General features: G+C 33.7%; 1 protein-coding gene across 1 annotated transcript in view; it reads right to left on the reverse strand.

Moving 5' to 3' along the window:
* Positions 1 to 3,307: 3,307 nt before the first annotated feature.
* The window catches only part of LOC134717698 (peroxidase-like protein), a 39,212-nt gene continuing 24,130 nt past the window's right edge, over positions 3,308 to 18,389 (reverse strand). Inside the window, exons 5-12 of the mRNA XM_063580192.1 lie at positions 16,556 to 16,768; positions 12,895 to 12,953; positions 12,593 to 12,722; positions 11,652 to 11,750; positions 9,109 to 9,198; positions 6,855 to 7,581; positions 6,253 to 6,425; positions 3,308 to 3,597 (exon numbers count right to left, since the gene is read on the reverse strand). Of these exons, the coding sequence (XP_063436262.1) occupies positions 3,494 to 3,597; positions 6,253 to 6,425; positions 6,855 to 7,581; positions 9,109 to 9,198; positions 11,652 to 11,750; positions 12,593 to 12,722; positions 12,895 to 12,953; positions 16,556 to 16,768 (1,595 nt within the window). The 3' untranslated portion in view covers positions 3,308 to 3,493. The remainder of the gene's footprint in view (positions 3,598 to 6,252; positions 6,426 to 6,854; positions 7,582 to 9,108; positions 9,199 to 11,651; positions 11,751 to 12,592; positions 12,723 to 12,894; positions 12,954 to 16,555; positions 16,769 to 18,389) is intronic.

The following is an 18,389-nucleotide window of genomic DNA, read 5'->3' on the forward strand; positions in this document are numbered from 1 at the left end:
CGTACATGTGAGAGGTTTAGCGCTATAAAACCAGGTTCAATCCACCATTTCTACATTTGAAAATGCCTGTACCAAGTCAGGAATATGACCGTTCTTGTCCATTCGTTTTTGATGTGTTTTGTCATTTTATTTTGCCATGTGATTATGGACTTTCCGATTGGATTTTCCTCTGAGTTCAGTATTTTTGTGATTTTACTTTTTACATTTCCCAGACATCACCATTTAAAAATATGATGTTTTGGATTCATCAGGGCATAGCAAAAATGATGCACCGTGCTCAGCTCTTTTTGTTGAAATGTGTTCGTCTCTTTGAAAGGCTTCACAAGTTAAGGTAGCTGACCAAAAAGAAGATGGACAATTTTTAGGTAACTACAAAACTGAACCAACAATAAATTGACAAAGCGGGTGTTTAGGCAATTAGACTGGTTACTTAGATACCGACATAACTCAAGTAAAATGTATAGCAATGCCACCTTTAGTTACCGTTAGCTTGAGAAATAATGTGAAGTTTTCCCTTGCCTTGATGTTCATTCGTTTATTCCCAACATAGTTGTTAAATATCTCACTTTCATTTGTATTTATTGAAATTAAGTAACAATTATATTAATTGCAATAGTTTCTGTTCACCAATTTTTACTAGAATAGAAAATAGCCTATTTAAGATTAATGTCAGTTACAAAGTAATATGCTCCTTTGAAAGCCGAACTATGACCTATAATTAATTGTTAACCTTTATTTCATTGTACTTAGATGGATAGTATCTCATTGGCACTCATCCACATCTTCATATTTAAATGTTCGTTTGATTGCCGTTTGGTATCATCTGTCATTTTGCAATACGATGTATACATTTTGCAACATGTAAAGCAGAACCTCCTTTATTCCGGAGACCATGAGGTAACCCGGTTTTATATAGAATTTTCGTTGTTCATACTTTGTCTTCATTATTGTTTTTGTTGATTTGATTATTTGTTAAAATGTGCGTCTGGTGCAGTAAAATTGGTATCATTACTTTTATGCAAGTTAACCGATACATATAGTCGACCGTTGTTAAAGCCCCCCATAGCTTAGTGTTAAATATTTAGACAATCCTTGACATTTGGTGTTGTTTCTTACTTATGTTTTTTTATTGTTTGTTTACGACTTTCCTCGACTAAAAAACAATCTAAAAATGTCGTGGCATATTTATTGTAACTTATAAAATGTTTTCTAATTTTCTTTCCAAAGATTGAGATCTGGTGATGGAATTGATTCACAAAGTAGTCTTCGATTTCTGAAAAATAAAACAAGACTTGTCACATGCAACACTCGACATTTCTATGATCACATCAAGAAACCAGAACTTACGGTTTATAAAGAGCAGATCTTTATAAGTATAAAATTGAAAATGGAAATGGGGAATGTGTCAAAGAGACAACAACCCGACCAAAGCAAAAACAACAGCAAAAGGTCACCAACAGACCACCAGCTGAAGGACGCCTCCGGGTGCGGGAATTTCTCGCTACATTGAAGACCTGTTGGTGACCTTCTGCTGTTGTTTTTTTATTTGGTCGGGTTGTTGTCTCTTTGACACATTCCCCACTTCCATTCTCAATTTTATTATCAGATGTTGTTTCGATGGGTCTTTGCTGATTTTTGTCATAAATTGTAACTCATAGCAATACAAAAACAGGCCCACAGTAAGTGGTGCACAGTTAGTCCCCTTTGGAATTCCGATAACCTGACGATATACGGAATCTCCAAAGCGAACAAAAATGTTATCTAGTAAAAAATTCAAGGACATATATAGTATCAAAGCATGTCCAATTGACATAGTATTTTGTTTACTGCTACTAAAAAATGACCTTAAAGAGTTTGAACATATATATTCACATTCTGACTTTTTAATTGCAAATTTAATTAGGTGTATGATTTTTTTCTTAATGAGAATGCATATGTTAGGCAATGTGGTATACAGGGTAAAAAAATCAAAACTGTAAATAGATTCAAAATCACCAATATAATCATGCAATGTATCAAGTACTTCCAACGAGTTCTTGACACTCCAAAAGTAATTAATTCCGCTATTTTCGAAGGCCTTATTTGAACAATTTATTATCAGGTGTTTGATTGTACTAAGTGTTCTGGTAAGAAGAACAGACAATTAAGTAGTGAAACAATTGCTTGAAGACGAAATAAATCTATATGTGTAAGGTGTTTGGTGTAGCTTCGGAAGCCAATACATACATTGTATTTGGGAATTTCATTGTATTTTGTTCTGCTTGAAATGCGTTCGTTAAAAGTGGATATTTGTTACAGATGTTGTTTTCTTATAATGGAGTCAGTTGGTGAATTGGTAATTTCTTATTTTCAAAACCTCAGTGTAAAATTTACGTCAAACAATGATAATATTATTAGCAGCTTTATCGGCCGGGACAAAAGCAAATACCTTGGCTAGTTCTTTTAGTTTATGTTTGATACGAGAAATAGGTTTATTTTGGTTATTGTTAATAGTAAAATGTTCTTTAAAACGCTGAATACGTATATCAACTATGTTCATTACTGAATTAAAAAAAGAGTTTAAAGATTTTTTGTCAGCTTTTTTCCCGTTTTATCCATTTGAAACAGTAAGTACTGTGTGAGTTGTGGATGATATTACGACCCTCATTCCAATTATTAATTGACGGGGGACGATATATAGGTTCTTTACTGAGGAATGATTTGAACTCTCGGTCTTGTACAATGTTAAGACATACCATTTTTCATTGCAATATAAAATTTCATGTTGGCTATTTAAATGCAAGTGCAGACAGACTTGTGTGTATGTGAGTTTGATTTTTTTTTTATTAATTTGATTTTCATATTATGTATATTCCAAGTAAAAGAAGATATAGTCATGATTTGCAGATAAGCTGATAATCGATTGATCGGGCTGCATCTTCGGCTTTTTGGAATTGTATTCTTAGTTTACCAGCAACAGGAAGGTGCCTTGATAACCTCGGGTCAATAGTTGTCAAAGGTAACATTATTATAATGTAATACGCCAGATGCGCGTTCCGTCTACACAAGATTCATCAGTGACGCTCAGATCAAAATAATTATTTAGCCAAAACAGTAAAAAATTGAAAAGCTTATCAACATTTGTTAAAACATTATGGCGTAGCTGACATATGCGGGTCAAAGTTATTCAGACAGGCTCAGCGTATTTGACGTGAAATAGCCGTGATATGCAATTTCATTAAGAGCTGAACAGATTGATATAGACATTGGGACGACCATTAAGATATAAAACCAGGTTTAACCTAACATTTTCACAAGTAAAATGCGTGTGCCAAGGCTCGAATAATATTTTTGTTTCCATTCGTTTCGTTTAATGAAATAGTTTAAGGTGTGGTCTTGTCAATTTTTCTTCCTTTTAACATCTAACTTTCAGTTAAGTTGTTTATCTGAATCTCATGTTATTACTGAATATATCATATCTAAATATATTCTATAAGAATTTAAAACATGATACTTACGTCTCTCCTTTTTCAAAAACCTTAGGCTGTATGGTCCTCAACTTAAGGCTCCGACAATAAATACCAGCAAATGTTTGTTTCTTTATGTCATTTAACTGATCTTAAATGATAAAGAAAAATATGTTAAAGACATGCTTTCATAGTGTTTATCTAGAACATGTAGAATATCGTTTTAATATCGCAAAAGTAACTTACAATATTAAGTGTTTTTTAAATTTTATTTTTTTATATAGGCTTGCAAAAATGTAATCTGTACCTTGTTGAAGCTGTAGCAGTAGCGAATGCATGGAAATTATTCGGTTGATACAGATAGGTGCGGTCCTAACCTATACACAATTTAACTCACAGCAGTCCTTGCGACTGCTCTATAAGTTAACTTAGGAACATTTTAGCAGACCTGTAAGTTTACATTATCCCTAGCAGACCAGACCTCATGTCTGGCTTTCAGGACTGCTGTAGACCAGAGCTATGTTTGCTAGAGCAGACATGTTCCTAGAGCAGGTCAGCCAGACCAGATCATTCTTGTGTATAGGTCTGCTGGACCGTACCAGACAGGACTTGTGGACAAGTCTGCTAAACAAGACCAGACCTGTTCACAGGTCTGTTTGACCAGACCAGACATATTGACAGGTTTGCTTGACTTGACCAGACCAGATCAGGCATGTGAACAAGTCTACTGTTTAACAGAACAGTGCTGTCAGTCATGGGGCCAGGTTTGCTTTTTAATTGGTCCTATGTATATTTTTAACAACAACGACACATACAATAAAATCAGTTCTGTTAACAATTTAACTTTATATTAGAAGAGCAGACCAGACTAAAGTTAACTTGGGATCACTGGATCAAGTTTACTTTATCTTAGAGGAGCATACCGGACCAAAATTAACTTTGGTTCAAGGTAACTTTATCATTGACCATACCAAAATTAACTTTTACAAGAACAGGTCTGGTTTGACTTTTGATAGCAGACCTGGTCATGAGTTAACTTGTGTGTGTGGCAAAGTTAACATGTCCAAAAATATCTTCGATTCTGGCTTTGGATCTTTCCTAAAATGAACAGTCCTACGACCATGTCTGCTTTTTAATTTTCTGTCCTAGGACTGGTCACAGCAGTCATAAAACTGTTCTTACGTGAAATTTAACCAGTCATAAAGTCTGCTTAAGTTAATTTAAGTTGTACATGTTAGGACTGCACCCATCTGTAGTTGTCAACTGATGAATTTGCAGCTCCCTCCAACGGATGAAAGGCGATTAAAGTGATACTGTAAAGTCTTTTTTTTTTCAAGAATAGATTTCAAATCACAAATGTAACAAGACGTTTAAAGACATCATATTTAAAATTGATTTTCTATTCTTCGTCATTGTATTTTTCTCTTTTTGGTGTATACTGTTGTTATGTGTTTTTTTTTATACTTTCTTATGCTTTGGGTATTCCATTGTTATCTGCCGCCTCTCTATTTGTTTGTTTTAAAACGAATGCTGATCAATTGTGTTTTTATGAGTAAATGAAGAATGTTGTTAAAACTATTACCATCCGAATGCATTATGAATCGAGAGTATTCGTTCTTTGCAAACACATACCTCTATGTTTCAAAATACAAAAAGTAGTATATTTGAATTATTTTTTTCTCTTTCTATATGTTTAGATATTGTTTTATAATACGTTTTTATCTTATCGTCTTTAGCTGAACACATTTGGAAGTGGGGCTAAAGTTGAAAAAGGGACTTTTAAACCCGAGAGAAGCGTAGGTGTATAGTCAGTTTTAACAATTCTATTTTTTTTATTTGTGATTTGTTCAATTATCAGATAAAGAAATAGAAAAGAATAACAACAAAGATGATCTTATAAGAGAATTCATAAATGATGACAATGGCCCTTAACGATATCTTGCTTTTTGTTTTTATCTGTGAGTGATAATCGATTGTTTACCTTTATGTGCTACATGTGCGTATTAAACACATGTATTACTGTGTTTAACTACAACACGGTAATTTCTAACTATGATGTTTGATATTTCTAGCTTAAACTTGTACTTTTTAACTACGACTGTACATATTTCCTTTGATAAATTAAAAAATTGTCATGAATAAGGTTGGTATTTTCAAAAATGACCCAATTAGGACGAAGCCATTGTTTATAGATAGATCCCTTTCGGTCATTTTTCTCTTTCAAATTTTTAAGTTAAATATCCTTGGCTTACAAATTCATGGTTTTTGTTGTTCCTGATGAAGGTCGGTCATTCAAAGCGCTTCCAACGCATTACGTTGACAAAGAGATATTTGCATTTCTAGCACTTTATCGATCCCTTTGCTGGTTAACTTCAAGTTTTACGGTTACCTATAGTTGTTAATCCCTGTATCATTTGGTCTCTTGTGGAATTTTGTCTCATTGACAATCATACCACATCTTCTTTTTTTTTATTTTTTGGTCACTGATATTATCAACTACGTAATCAGTGCTTCGATACATGATTGATAAGATATCTTTCTGCCATCCGGTTTATAATTTACAATGTCACTGATGAGTCTTATGTAGATGAAACGCGCATCTTGCGTATTAAATTATTCTATTAGGGACTCAATTGTTAAGCTTTGAGAGTTTCTAATAAAGGTCAATTCAGAAAAGCCCATCGGATGCATACAAAAATATACCAATAAAGTGATGTTTTCATTTTCACCTAATCTTTCTCAGTTCATTCTGCTACTTAATTGTAGTCAATAAGTATTTCGAACTACAATTCTATTATAAACATACCTAAAGTAAAACCGGTGTTCTTGAAATTGTTTTCGTAAAAGAATCGATCACCTTCTTTGTACCTCTGAAATTGTTGTGCTATCAAACATTTGAAAGTTGGGCCAAGTATTTCTCCATTGTAACTTGGTTTTTCTGTAATCCCTCCAACAAATAAATCTACGTCATCGGGATGCCTATTAATATATAGTACTTGTAAATTTGCATTAAATTGATCCTATACCGAGTTAATGTAAGTACATGTATGCACAATTAAAAAAACCAATCAAAATCAAAAGACATAAATCAAAAAAACAAACAAGGACAGATAATATCATGTTAAAAAAGAAACACGAAAAAACCCACCAAAAAAAACAGATAAAAAATATATTATATAATCGTTTTTTATTAAATTGATCGACACAACATGAAGCCTTTTTGAACTCTTATTCTACAAAACTAGCAGCAGATATTGACAAAATATCAGAAGCAGACAAACTAATAATCGATATGAATCTGTTCATTCTTAAACCTCGTTTTTTTTTTATTGATAAGCATAACATATACCTTGAGGAATTTTAATTAGGTTACACATCAATAGAAATGGTAATTTCATAGACATTTACCTGTAAACTTGTGACAGTTTCTTTACTGTCACGTGATCATGATCACGAAATCCTATAGGCCCAGTGTTAAAAATGTTTGCTGGGTACAAACCACAGTACATCCTCAACTTATTATAACCTGGAATTCCATGGTCTCTTCCTCTCTGAATATTAAGAGATGCAAGGTCAAATCCATCACTGGGTCCATTAAATTTCGTTTCAAACAAATGGTTTCTAATCTGGTCTGATATAAATCGGTCTCTTTTTCGCATTAGTGTTTCAGCCATCCATCGACCCATTCGAGTTGGACCATAAATGTTTAAGTCGCGCATTTTGTCGTTATTGAAGAAATCTCGCCTCATTTCATCAAACGCTTTAATTTTAAAATTTCTATCCATCGAACCTGTATGACGTCCAACTAACGAATGTCCAAATCTAAACGCAGCTGCACCAAATTCGTTCAAAGTACTTGGGTCAACGTACGCACTGAAAGAATTACGATGACCAGTGTCTGAGCTGATCAAATTCGAACCATATGCCATGTCTCTACCTACAAGCAATGGCAAAAACTCGTTGTAGATAATATGCTGGTATATTCCAGTCAAAATTTTCTTGGATTCCTGAAACAGTTTTTCATCGTCCCAATGACGGTTTAGTTTACTGAGTATTCCCGCTATTCTGTTGTGTTCCCGTAGAAAAACGATATGAATGACTGTCAACATTGGAATTTCCTGGAATCTGTAATCCCCTAAAAATAAATGTTACCTGCAGAACATATATACCTTTTTTGTTTTATTACTTAATGCCAGGTCATGTACATGATCTATGATTTGAAGAAATTTTTGCTAGTGAGTATACAAGGTGACACACATATATGCGATGCTAGGAGCTGTCTTAAACTTGCATTGAGGTCAGAGGTTTTGTTTCCTCTGTGTTAACTGTCTTACTCTGACTTTGAGATGAAGAACCTGATCATTTATTTTTGTGTGTGTTTTTTGTTTGTTATTTATTTATGTTGTGTATTATCTGGTTTTGATGTCATGACTAATTACCCTTTGTTTTTTTCTTATTTGAAATTGTTTCCTCATGATGATTATGCTTTCTATTAAAACAAATTATCTTAAAAAAATGTCCCTATTCCTTACATGTCTCTTTGACACGTTTAAAGCATACAATAATACATGTTATTTTGACTATAGGATTTGGTTTATATATCTGTTGGGAGAGAAACACGTGCGGCACATACACGATTATTTAGTTGCTGATTTTCGGTTAACGTACAGTGGCAAATATATCCGACATGTCGGGTCTAGGAAAAAAAACAATAGTAGGCCATACAGAATGAAGAACATGGACAATTTGAAATGTTACTTTGAAAATGAGTTATGGATAGTGGCTTATATTTTGTCAGAATTTAAAAAGAGTTGTTGCAAGGGTGTTGACAATATAAATCATGTGGTCATTGTTTTATACATTAAATGTCTGCAAAAGAATGATTGATACGAAATACTAAGGATTTTTTTTTTATCCCAGGCATAGATTATCATAATTACGTAATTGGCACAACCTTTTACAATTTTAAGTCCTCAATGTTTTAAATTTTAAACTTATTTGCCCTACAACTATTTTGATCTGAGCAGCATTAACGAGTGTTTTATTTTCGAAACGTACATTTGGCGTATCAAATGGTATCTTTGATAACTATATTCTTATCAAAGAGCGTACAACCTTCTGCATGGTCTGTATACAAAAGGAATCGCATTTTATTTCGCCCTTGTGACCGTGCATCCAACACGTACAATCAGAAGAGAGGGTTTTACTGCAAGACCATAAGTCACCACATGTTTATTCCCAAGTCATCCACGGCATCACAAAAGCTATAATGCTTTTTTTTTGTTAAATATGAGTTAAAATTTCTCCCGTAAACCCACAATCCGTACTTTCTTTTATATATGGGATGGTTCTTTTTATTACGTCTGGAGCAAATACAAGGAAGTAAAATTATTCTTTTAATCAACTGCATCGGAAATATAAAGAAATGTTTTAAGTACTAATGCATACGGGAAACTTTAACAAAAAAGTTTTCCAAAATATCCTTTAAAATCTGATATAATAATATCTATATTCTACATCTCTTTCATTCGTTTGATGTGTTGCAGAAATTCATTTTGACATTTGATTATGTTCTTTCCGATTCGAAATGTCCTCTGAGTACTTTGTTTATAGGAGGAACGTAACGATATCATATGTATCTAAGTAAAGACAAATGTCTCACCCGAATTGAAACAAACTTGATCTGGTAAACAATCACCAACAGGTGGCCCGTCTGGTAGTAAATCGTCTTTGCTCGCATTTAGACGTCCTCCTGTATAATACAAACAAGTATCTAAAATGTCGATAAGCAAGTTACTTACTTTACCACATATAATTTATTATTATAAAATGCCCATTATCAGATCTACATGTACAAAACACCGTTCCACTGGTTTTCATTGCATTATATTGATTGGTATACATTTGGTAAATCCCAAATTCAAATTAACTGTAAAAAACAAAAGGTAGAAAGAAGGAAAGTTTGACAAAGAACCTTACCAAATTCGTAGTTCTATTATTCTAAAATTCATTTAAAGAATATTCTTCTATCATACTAGAAACTTTAGTCTGCGCTTTATGTGTTTAATACATTATGCGACATTGCCTTAATACCCCAGTCCCACTAGGCCACAATCGCACCACGATCTGTGAAAAAAATGCAAATTTTGATGATCGTGGTACGATCGTGTAGGTCGCAGTAAGGTCGTACCACGGTCGTGGTGAGGTCTTTAAGATCGTGAAGAGCGTGGCAAACTTTAAACATGTTCAAAACAATCGTGGTGCGGTCGTGGCGAAATTAGGTCGTGGGAGAAGCGTAGTGAGAGCGCACTAAGATCGCTGTAAGATCGCTGTACAATCGTAGCGAAAGCGTGATTCTATTCGGAGAGATTAAGCTACGATCTCACAGCGACGTTATCTCGACCTTACTACGACCACCACGTTCTCACCGCGACCCAACTACGCTTCCACTACGACTTTACCACGCTGTTCACGAACATAGTGCGATTCTAGCACGCCCTTGTCGTCCTCCTCACGCTATTCTCACGACCTTACTACGTTCAAACTAAAACCATCATTTTTATTGTCATTTTCACATAAAATATATAAAAAAACTCCCTAGATTTTGTTTGTCTGAATGTAATTATCCATTTGCTCTAACGGCTCAACCATGCTTCTCGTTTTTATATAGATTAGACCGTTGGTTTTCCCGTTTAAATGGTTTAACATTTTAGTATTTTTTGGGGCCCTTTATAGCGTGCTGTTCGGTGTGAGCCAAGGCTCCGTATTGAAGGCCGTACCTTGGCCTATAATGGTTTACTTTAATAGAATTTTACGTTGATGGAGAGTTGTGCCATTGGCACTCATACCACATCTTCCTAAATATGTATATTGACACCTCTGTGTCATCTCTGCTATCGTGCACTAAAATATCGTCATTTGAGCTTAATTTATGGACCAGCAATAGGTTGTAATTTAGGTTTGATTGGTCGTTCTGACATCTCTTGATGACAAAGTATTATACTACTTATGTGTATAGTATCAGTTTAATTGAAGTCTGGAGCTGGCATGTCAGTTAACTGCTAGTAGTCTGTTGATATTTATGTATTATTGTCATTTTGTTTATTTTCTTTTGTCACATCTTTTGACATCAGACTCGGACTTCTCTTGAACTGAATTTTAATGTGCGTATTGTTATGCGTTTACTTTCCATCATTGGCTAGAGGTATAGGGGAGGGTTGAGATCTCGCATACATGTTTAACCACACTATTTTTGCGCCTGTCCCAAGTCAGGAGCCTCTGGCCTTTGTTAGTCTTGTACTATTTTTAATTTTAGTTTCTTGTGTACTATTTGGAGTTTAGTATGGCGTTCATACTTTGCTCACTCTGCCTCTACATCAACCCCTACCACCACGCCCACGTGTTCTAGTAGATTTGGGTGGCATGACTGTATTGTTTCCGAGAAATCTCCGTTTTAATAAGAAATAGAAGGAATGGAACTATATTGATATGAAACACGATATTGACGGTATTGCTGAGAACGTAGTAAGATCGCGGTATGAACGTAATAAAATCGTGGTAAGAACGTGCTATAATCGCAGTAAGATCGTGTTGCAATCGAATAACTCGTGGTATGGTCGTAATGAGAACGTGAAGAGCGTAGAAAGGTCTTTATAAGCGTAGTGAGGTCGCAGAATAAGCGCGGTGAGAACGTGGTTTAATCGTAGCGGGATCGTTGTAGAAGCGTAATTAGGACGTAGTAGTATCGTGAAAGCAACGAAAATTAACATTTTCATGCCGCTCATACTGCGACCTTACCACGATCTATTAGATCGCGGTGAGCGTGGTGCGATCGTGGTCTAGTGGGACTGGGGCGTAAGGGAATTCACCATCTATTTTGTAAAAAACGATTTTATGCATATACAAGCCCTAACTTTATTCTTGTGTTTGCAAATGGGTAGTGGGGACTGGATTTTAATCCGACTACATTTACTGTAGTATATTTTTTTTTTTGGGATGACTATTCCTTTTAATCTTCAAAATATACATATAAATAAAGCAAGAAGTTGTGGTATGGTTGCTAATGTGCCCCAATAGAACAGACTAAAACCAAGCAGAGATAGACAGCTATGAACATAACCTGTATCGTATATTCGGCTGTCAAAGTCTAGATATAAAATGATGTATATTTTGAAGAGCTAATAAAATCTTCAAATCTATATGTACCTTCCAATTGTCGTAATTCATTAACACGTATCTGGCTACTTCCATATGTTGCAGATAAATCTAGGAAAGCAGTTCGTTCGTTTAATTGTTGTCTTGGACCTAAAAGTGATAGTATGATATTTATATAGTAGAACTAACAAATTTTAAGATAACATCCATTTATTGGTGAGGTTATTGTTGCTAATTCTCCGATTTTTAATGTTTTTTTTGATAAATGTTTTTTTGTCAGTTCATGAGATAAATCATGCCTTTAAATTCTTCAACGTCCAATTTTCATCGAGCAACTAAGAAGCAACTATATAATTTTAAATTTTAAGGTTTTTCGGGGTCTCGAACGCAATAACAGTTCGACTTAGTAATTGAACCTTTATACGAATTGATGACGACAAATATGTTCCTATAGTTGTACCATTAATCCAGTCCTTCTTTTCTCCTTATGTGACCTTTTGATAAGATTTATCACTAGGTGAGTACTTATATAGTTATCAAAGGTACCAGGATTATAATTTAGTACGCCAGACGCGCGTTTCGTCTACATAAGATTCATCAGTGACGCTCAAATAAAAAATATTTATAAACCCAAACAAGAACAAAGTTTAAGAGCATTGAGGATCCATATGAGCAACACGACAGGAAAATCATAGGGGGCAGGAACTGCTGAATAATATGGAGCATCCGAAGCTAATCACCGGTATTGGATATTTTTCGTCTTTCTTAGTCTTTTTATTTTATTTGTGTTTGTGCATGTTGTATACTGTTTTCTCTTTTATATAATTTTGCGATGCTGTTAACGTTGTCAGTATATGTTTGACTTATGAGTTGAAAGTCTCGTTGGTATATTTGCCTATCTAACACATGCATGATTGGTGACAATTGAATCTAAAGTGGAATGCAGAAGGTCCTCATTAAATATATTATTTTATGTAATACGAATTTTTTACCTGGCAAACAACTTTCTGGTGGGGCTGGTTTATTTCTTACAAAATGCATGCACTTGGTACCAAAATCGTTCTGAAAATGATCATCTGGAATTTTGAATGGAAAACAATGATCCCGGAAAGTAATATTTATCTTTATTAATTTACTGATATAAGCTAATATAAAAAATATACACAGTTTTTTTTTTTTTTGAAACTATGTGTTGTTTGTTATTATCAATTACACTGCTCTTCAAATGGCAAGAAAAACAAGAAGCATATGAAAAATATAAGACCATTAACTAATCTATTGACCAAAATAAAACATACTTAGGTTTTACACAGTCTTCATCACAATCTTCTATTTTCTGCTCGTTAAATATATCTGTAAGAATGAAAGAAAGAGTAAGGTAGCCTTTTGTAAGTATTTATTCCTAAGCACTGAATAATTCCAAATGTATTCAAGTAAGAATCGCTTGACGAATCAATTTCTTTACATGCACCCTATTTCATTAGCTTTAAGCTTAAGGTATCTAATTCAATACTGCCTATAATTTTGACCGGCCGGGAGATTTTATATGGTCATTATATTAAGAAAATATAAAGAGATATTTTTCTGTATACAATCTAACAATATACTTTGATTGTTTGTTGCTAAACGTCAAATGGAAAATGTTTAATGCATGTTCAAAACACGTGGATCTTGTAATATTGGTACATTGGTTGGATACAGAGAGGTCAATTACGGACTCCTGAAAAACGTTGTTCCAACGGTTCTTAACGTGCAAATACCGTGGTTTACTCGTTACCTAAGATATCAGATTTATCATCCTGCTGAACGGACATGGCTACGTACTTGTGCATTCCACATAGCCAAACTGACGCCAAAATATACCAAGAGTGTATTGCAGTTCAGAAGAATACTAATACTGACCATATTATTGTCAAGTATAGTCTCACTGGGGTAAAGCTGATGACCGTAACTGCATTCACGGTCATCCCAAGATGTCGGATGAAAAATTAGGTCAGTTTTTTTATTGTCTGTTAAGGTGTATCTACATCATTTTCTTTACAAAGAATACTTTGATACGATGTAAATATATAAAAGATTCACTTGGAAGTCACAAATCTCTACCGAGGAACGTGTATAAAACGGGAATTTGGATTTGAAAAATACGCGAGGATGACCTTAAATCGTAATCGAGATGACCGTAACAGGATTAGCGATTCATAACAAGGCTGACCGTAATTTGTTAAAAGATGACCGTAAATTGTTAAGGATGACCGTAATTTATAAAGAATGACTAAATTTAAAAAGGATGACCGTCAATTGAAAGAAATATCCATATTTGTATGCATTGTTTTTTGTTGAGTTTGTCGCAATAGGGGCTCGGTTACTTCTTTTTAACTATTTGGTTTGTAGTTGGATGCTACATATGACGAACCATGTATTTGAAGCACGTCTTATTTTTGTCTACCTTTAGGATCATGTTGTCTTCAAAATGTACACCTTTGTTAAGCCAATTTAGTCTTACTCAAATGATAGATGAACCTACTCATTTTACTGAATCGTCGTCTTCATTGTTAGACCTTTTTATAACAGATGATGCTCACATAATAAATAACTGTGGAGTCGGGCCACCTTTATTAGACCAAATACGTTTTCACTGTCTTATAATTAGTCTGATGAACTTTCCAAAATGTCGCCAAAAAACTTTTAAGGGGAAAATTTGGCTATTTGATCGAGGAGACTATGACAGATATTGTAACATTTTATCTGAAAAAAATTGGGATTCCGTAATAAACTTAAATAAGGTTGAACAATTTACAACCGATATAACAAAAACTATCATAGAAGCTGCTGAAAAATGTATTCCAAATAAAATGATAACTGTTCGCAAAAATGAACCTCCATGGCTAACAAATGATTTAAAAAAAAAGATAAGGAACAAAAATAGAATCCACAGAAAGGCTAAAAAATATAATAACCCATCAGAGTTGTCAAAATTTAAGAAATACGAAATGAAGTTACTAGTTTAATAAGAAAATCGAAGGATGATTATAACAACAATTTAATTAAAAAAATCACGAACACTAACCCGTCCACTTCTAACTGGTGGAAAACGGTTAAACAAATATCCGGATTAAAAACAAACGACGCAAGTGTACCCCCATTTATGGTTCATAACAACTTAATATTTGAAAAAATCGAAAAGGCAAATGAATTTAATCGATTTTTTTCTTCCCAGTCAAATATTATGATTCAAGTGCTGTGTTACCTGAGGGACTTCGTAATATTAGTGATGACATTAGTTATATATAGAAGTTACTGTTACTGAAGTTGAAGATATATAGAAAATTTTTAATCCCACAAAAGCTTCTGGCCCAGACCTCATAAGTCCCAAATTGTTAAAAGAAGCATCTTCTGTTTTAAAGTACATGTAATAATTTAAGACAAGAACTATTAGATTCTGTTTCAGTTCTTCCTGTCGAAGTTAACACGACAACTTTGCTTTTTGGATCAACGGCACTCTCAGATGGGCAAAATAGTCTTTTATTTAGTTTGGTGCAGAAATATATTATTAAAAGTAAATGTTTTCACCCTTGATGTTAATGCTTCATCACTCAATAAGAACCAAAGCATTTCACACTGTATTCATTACAACAATTCATTTTAATTTTTTTTATTTTTTTTCTCATTAAATTTTTTCTTCTTTTTTCACCTTTTACATATTATTTATTACAGAGCATGCCAGTATTTATATTTATGTATTGTTCAATAAGTGTATTATTTTTGTAAAGGAGACAGATTTGTAAAAGCAAATTGCTTGTTTCTGAATCCTGAATATTATTTCCTTGGTATAATATCGTATCATGATGAATTATCTGAATAAATATTGTTTAAACTATTGTTGTCTTATAAATACGTCTTACACCAACACGATTAATATTATTTGATACAACAAAGGTAATACAAATACGGATATTTCTTAGAAATGACGGTTATACTATGAAAGGTACGGTCATCCTTTATAAATTACGGTCATCCTTTCGAAATTACGGTCATCATTTTACCAATCACGGTCATCCTTATTATATGTTACGGTCATCTTGAAAATATTTTAAAGATGATTTACGGTCATCTTAGCAAATTTTCCAAATCCAATTTCCCGTTCTATACACGTTCCTCGGTAGAGATTTGTGACTTCCGTGTGAATCTTTTATATATTTACATCGTACCAATGTATGATTTGTAACGAAAATGATGTAGAAACACCTTAACAGACAATAAAAATACTGACCTAATTTTTCATCCGACATCTTGGGATGACCGTGAATGCAGTTACGGTCATCAGCTTTACCCCAGTGATAGTCTATTTAAATGTTGATCAAGTCAAAACATCAACACAAAGGAAATGTTTTTTTTTCATAACGTGATTTATAAAACAACGTTTTGAACTCGCGTAACAATTTTAACTCAGATATCTCAAAAGGCTTAAAAGTTTCAAAAAGAGTTGATATTTGCTCGTGATCAAACATAAACTTTGAATGTTGAAATGAAACAATACGGGAGATAATGATGAACATTGCATAAGTAAATATAAATTTATACAAGAGAGGCGAAAGATACCAGATGGACAGTCAAACTCATAGATTGGAAATAACTAACAACGCCACGGCTAGTAAAGAATAAAACGAACAGACAAATACAAGAACACAAGACAAAACATAGAAAACTAAAGACTAACTAACATACAATACTCGATTGACACGTCCGTATCAGTAATAATATACATAAATTGCACTATATTTGACGTAATGGTCACACATGACCACGGAACCAACCTGACCAGATTTGCTTTAGAAATAGCGTTCAAATTCAGTGATCGCATACACTCGAATAATAAAGGTGGACTAGCCTAGCCCCCTTTCAGGTCAGTTTGTTTTTATATCAATGAGCACACATGTTTGTCCTTGTTTACCTACCGTTGGCAGTAGAATTAGGAATCTTTGTTGCCGGTGTTTTGATAACGTCATGATCCACAAATTGTGCAAAGTGAACTAAAGTAAGAGTATATCTCGTACTTTTAGGAGATCTAAAATCTTCTGTCGTACTCAATACCACATTAGAGATTTCTCTTGGACTTTTCAATTTTCCGTTTTTACCATGAATTCTTGGAATATGTCCTACATTATCAGCTGAAAGAGAAAAAAATGTTTTGAAAATACCTGCTTATTTATAATGTACATATTTTATTGTATGAAATCATGTTATTAACGAAAGGTTTGTAATTTCATTATGATTTCAATAAGACTTCGTACTTTATTTGGCATTTTAAACTTTTTTGGATTCGAGCGTCACTGATGAGTCTTTAGAAGACGAAACCCGCGTCTGGCGTATATACTAAATTTAGTCCTGGTATCTAAGATTCGTGTTAACAGCTTTTGCTTTGTTTCAGAATACCTGTTTAACGTGTATTGATACCTTTGGCGGATATCTGTTAGCTTAGTTTACCTTGTTGTCTGTAAAATTTAAAGGATATCAGAATAATTTGTTCACGATTTTATGTTGCAGGCCAATGATTTTGTCTCTCCTTTAAGGATTCAGAGACTGGTTTTGTGTGTGTTTTAAGGTGGTCCCTAACATAACGGGAAATAACTCTGTAAAATCAGCTGAATGTTTTAATTACGTTGCCACCGTATATCATCGTACAGCGGATATAGGTACTAACCAAGCGGGCATGGTCGATTTAGAACTGCAACGGTAACGAAAATCTTTGGGTTTTTTTTTATCAACGTTCAGTGTTCATTTCTCAACATATGAAATTTCGGCATCAAAATAATTTTTGCATCGATTTTTTCCTTTTTATAAGACAACTTTTATATTCTAATAATAACAATTAGCTTCTAAATCCGCAAATAGTTGTGAATGTCAACACCAACTTTCAATTTCGACTTACTAAACACGCACAGTGGCCTTCTATCATAAAAAGAGTTGCAATGAATATAGAATTATATCGGATTAGACGGAAGTCAACTTCTTTGGCAAGTATTTGCACATGTTTTTAGTAATCGTTCGTGTTTTGGGAAAATAATGAGATATCTCTTATCATTAACCTACGACCAAATCAGTTCTTAAAACAACAATTATAGATATATGAAGATGTGGTGTAAGTGCCATTGAGACAACTCTCCATCCAAATAACAATTTAAAAAGTAAACCATTATAGGTTTAAAGGCCTTCATAATGTTTAGATTGAGGTACACATTAATATTATGTGAACAAAACAAAGATTTTCGTTACCGTGTGCATGGTGTGAGGTCAAAATCGATCTCGCCCGCTTGGTTTGTACCTTAATCCGCTGTACTGATGATAAACGGTGGTTACGTTGTTAATGAACACATATCTTCTTCTTACTGCTGCTACATGGGCACTTCTCAATTTAATGTATGTAGTAGCTTGTAACTTCACTTTATTGTCCAAAAATGAACTAACATTTGTTTAACAGACATTTATTTTGAAGAAGATATTTAACTTTGTATTTTGATCTTGAAATAATTTCAACAAAATTTCCAACGTGAAAGGCTACTGTCCTGGCAGATTATTTTACCTTTAAAAGATGAATTAGAGGCTCTAAAGAGCCTGTGTCACTCACCTTTGGTATATGTGAATTAAATAGAGGAAACGGATTGAAAATTGACTATAAAGGTCACTAACTCATAAAGGGGTCAACTGACCATTTCGGTCATGTTGACTTATTTGTAAATCTTCCTTTGCTGAACATTTATTGTTGTTTGCAGTGTACCTCTACATTTATCT

Source organism: Mytilus trossulus, chromosome 5 (assembly GCF_036588685.1).
Source record: "Mytilus trossulus isolate FHL-02 chromosome 5, PNRI_Mtr1.1.1.hap1, whole genome shotgun sequence".
In the NCBI taxonomy this organism is placed as follows: domain Eukaryota; kingdom Metazoa; phylum Mollusca; class Bivalvia; order Mytilida; family Mytilidae; genus Mytilus; species Mytilus trossulus.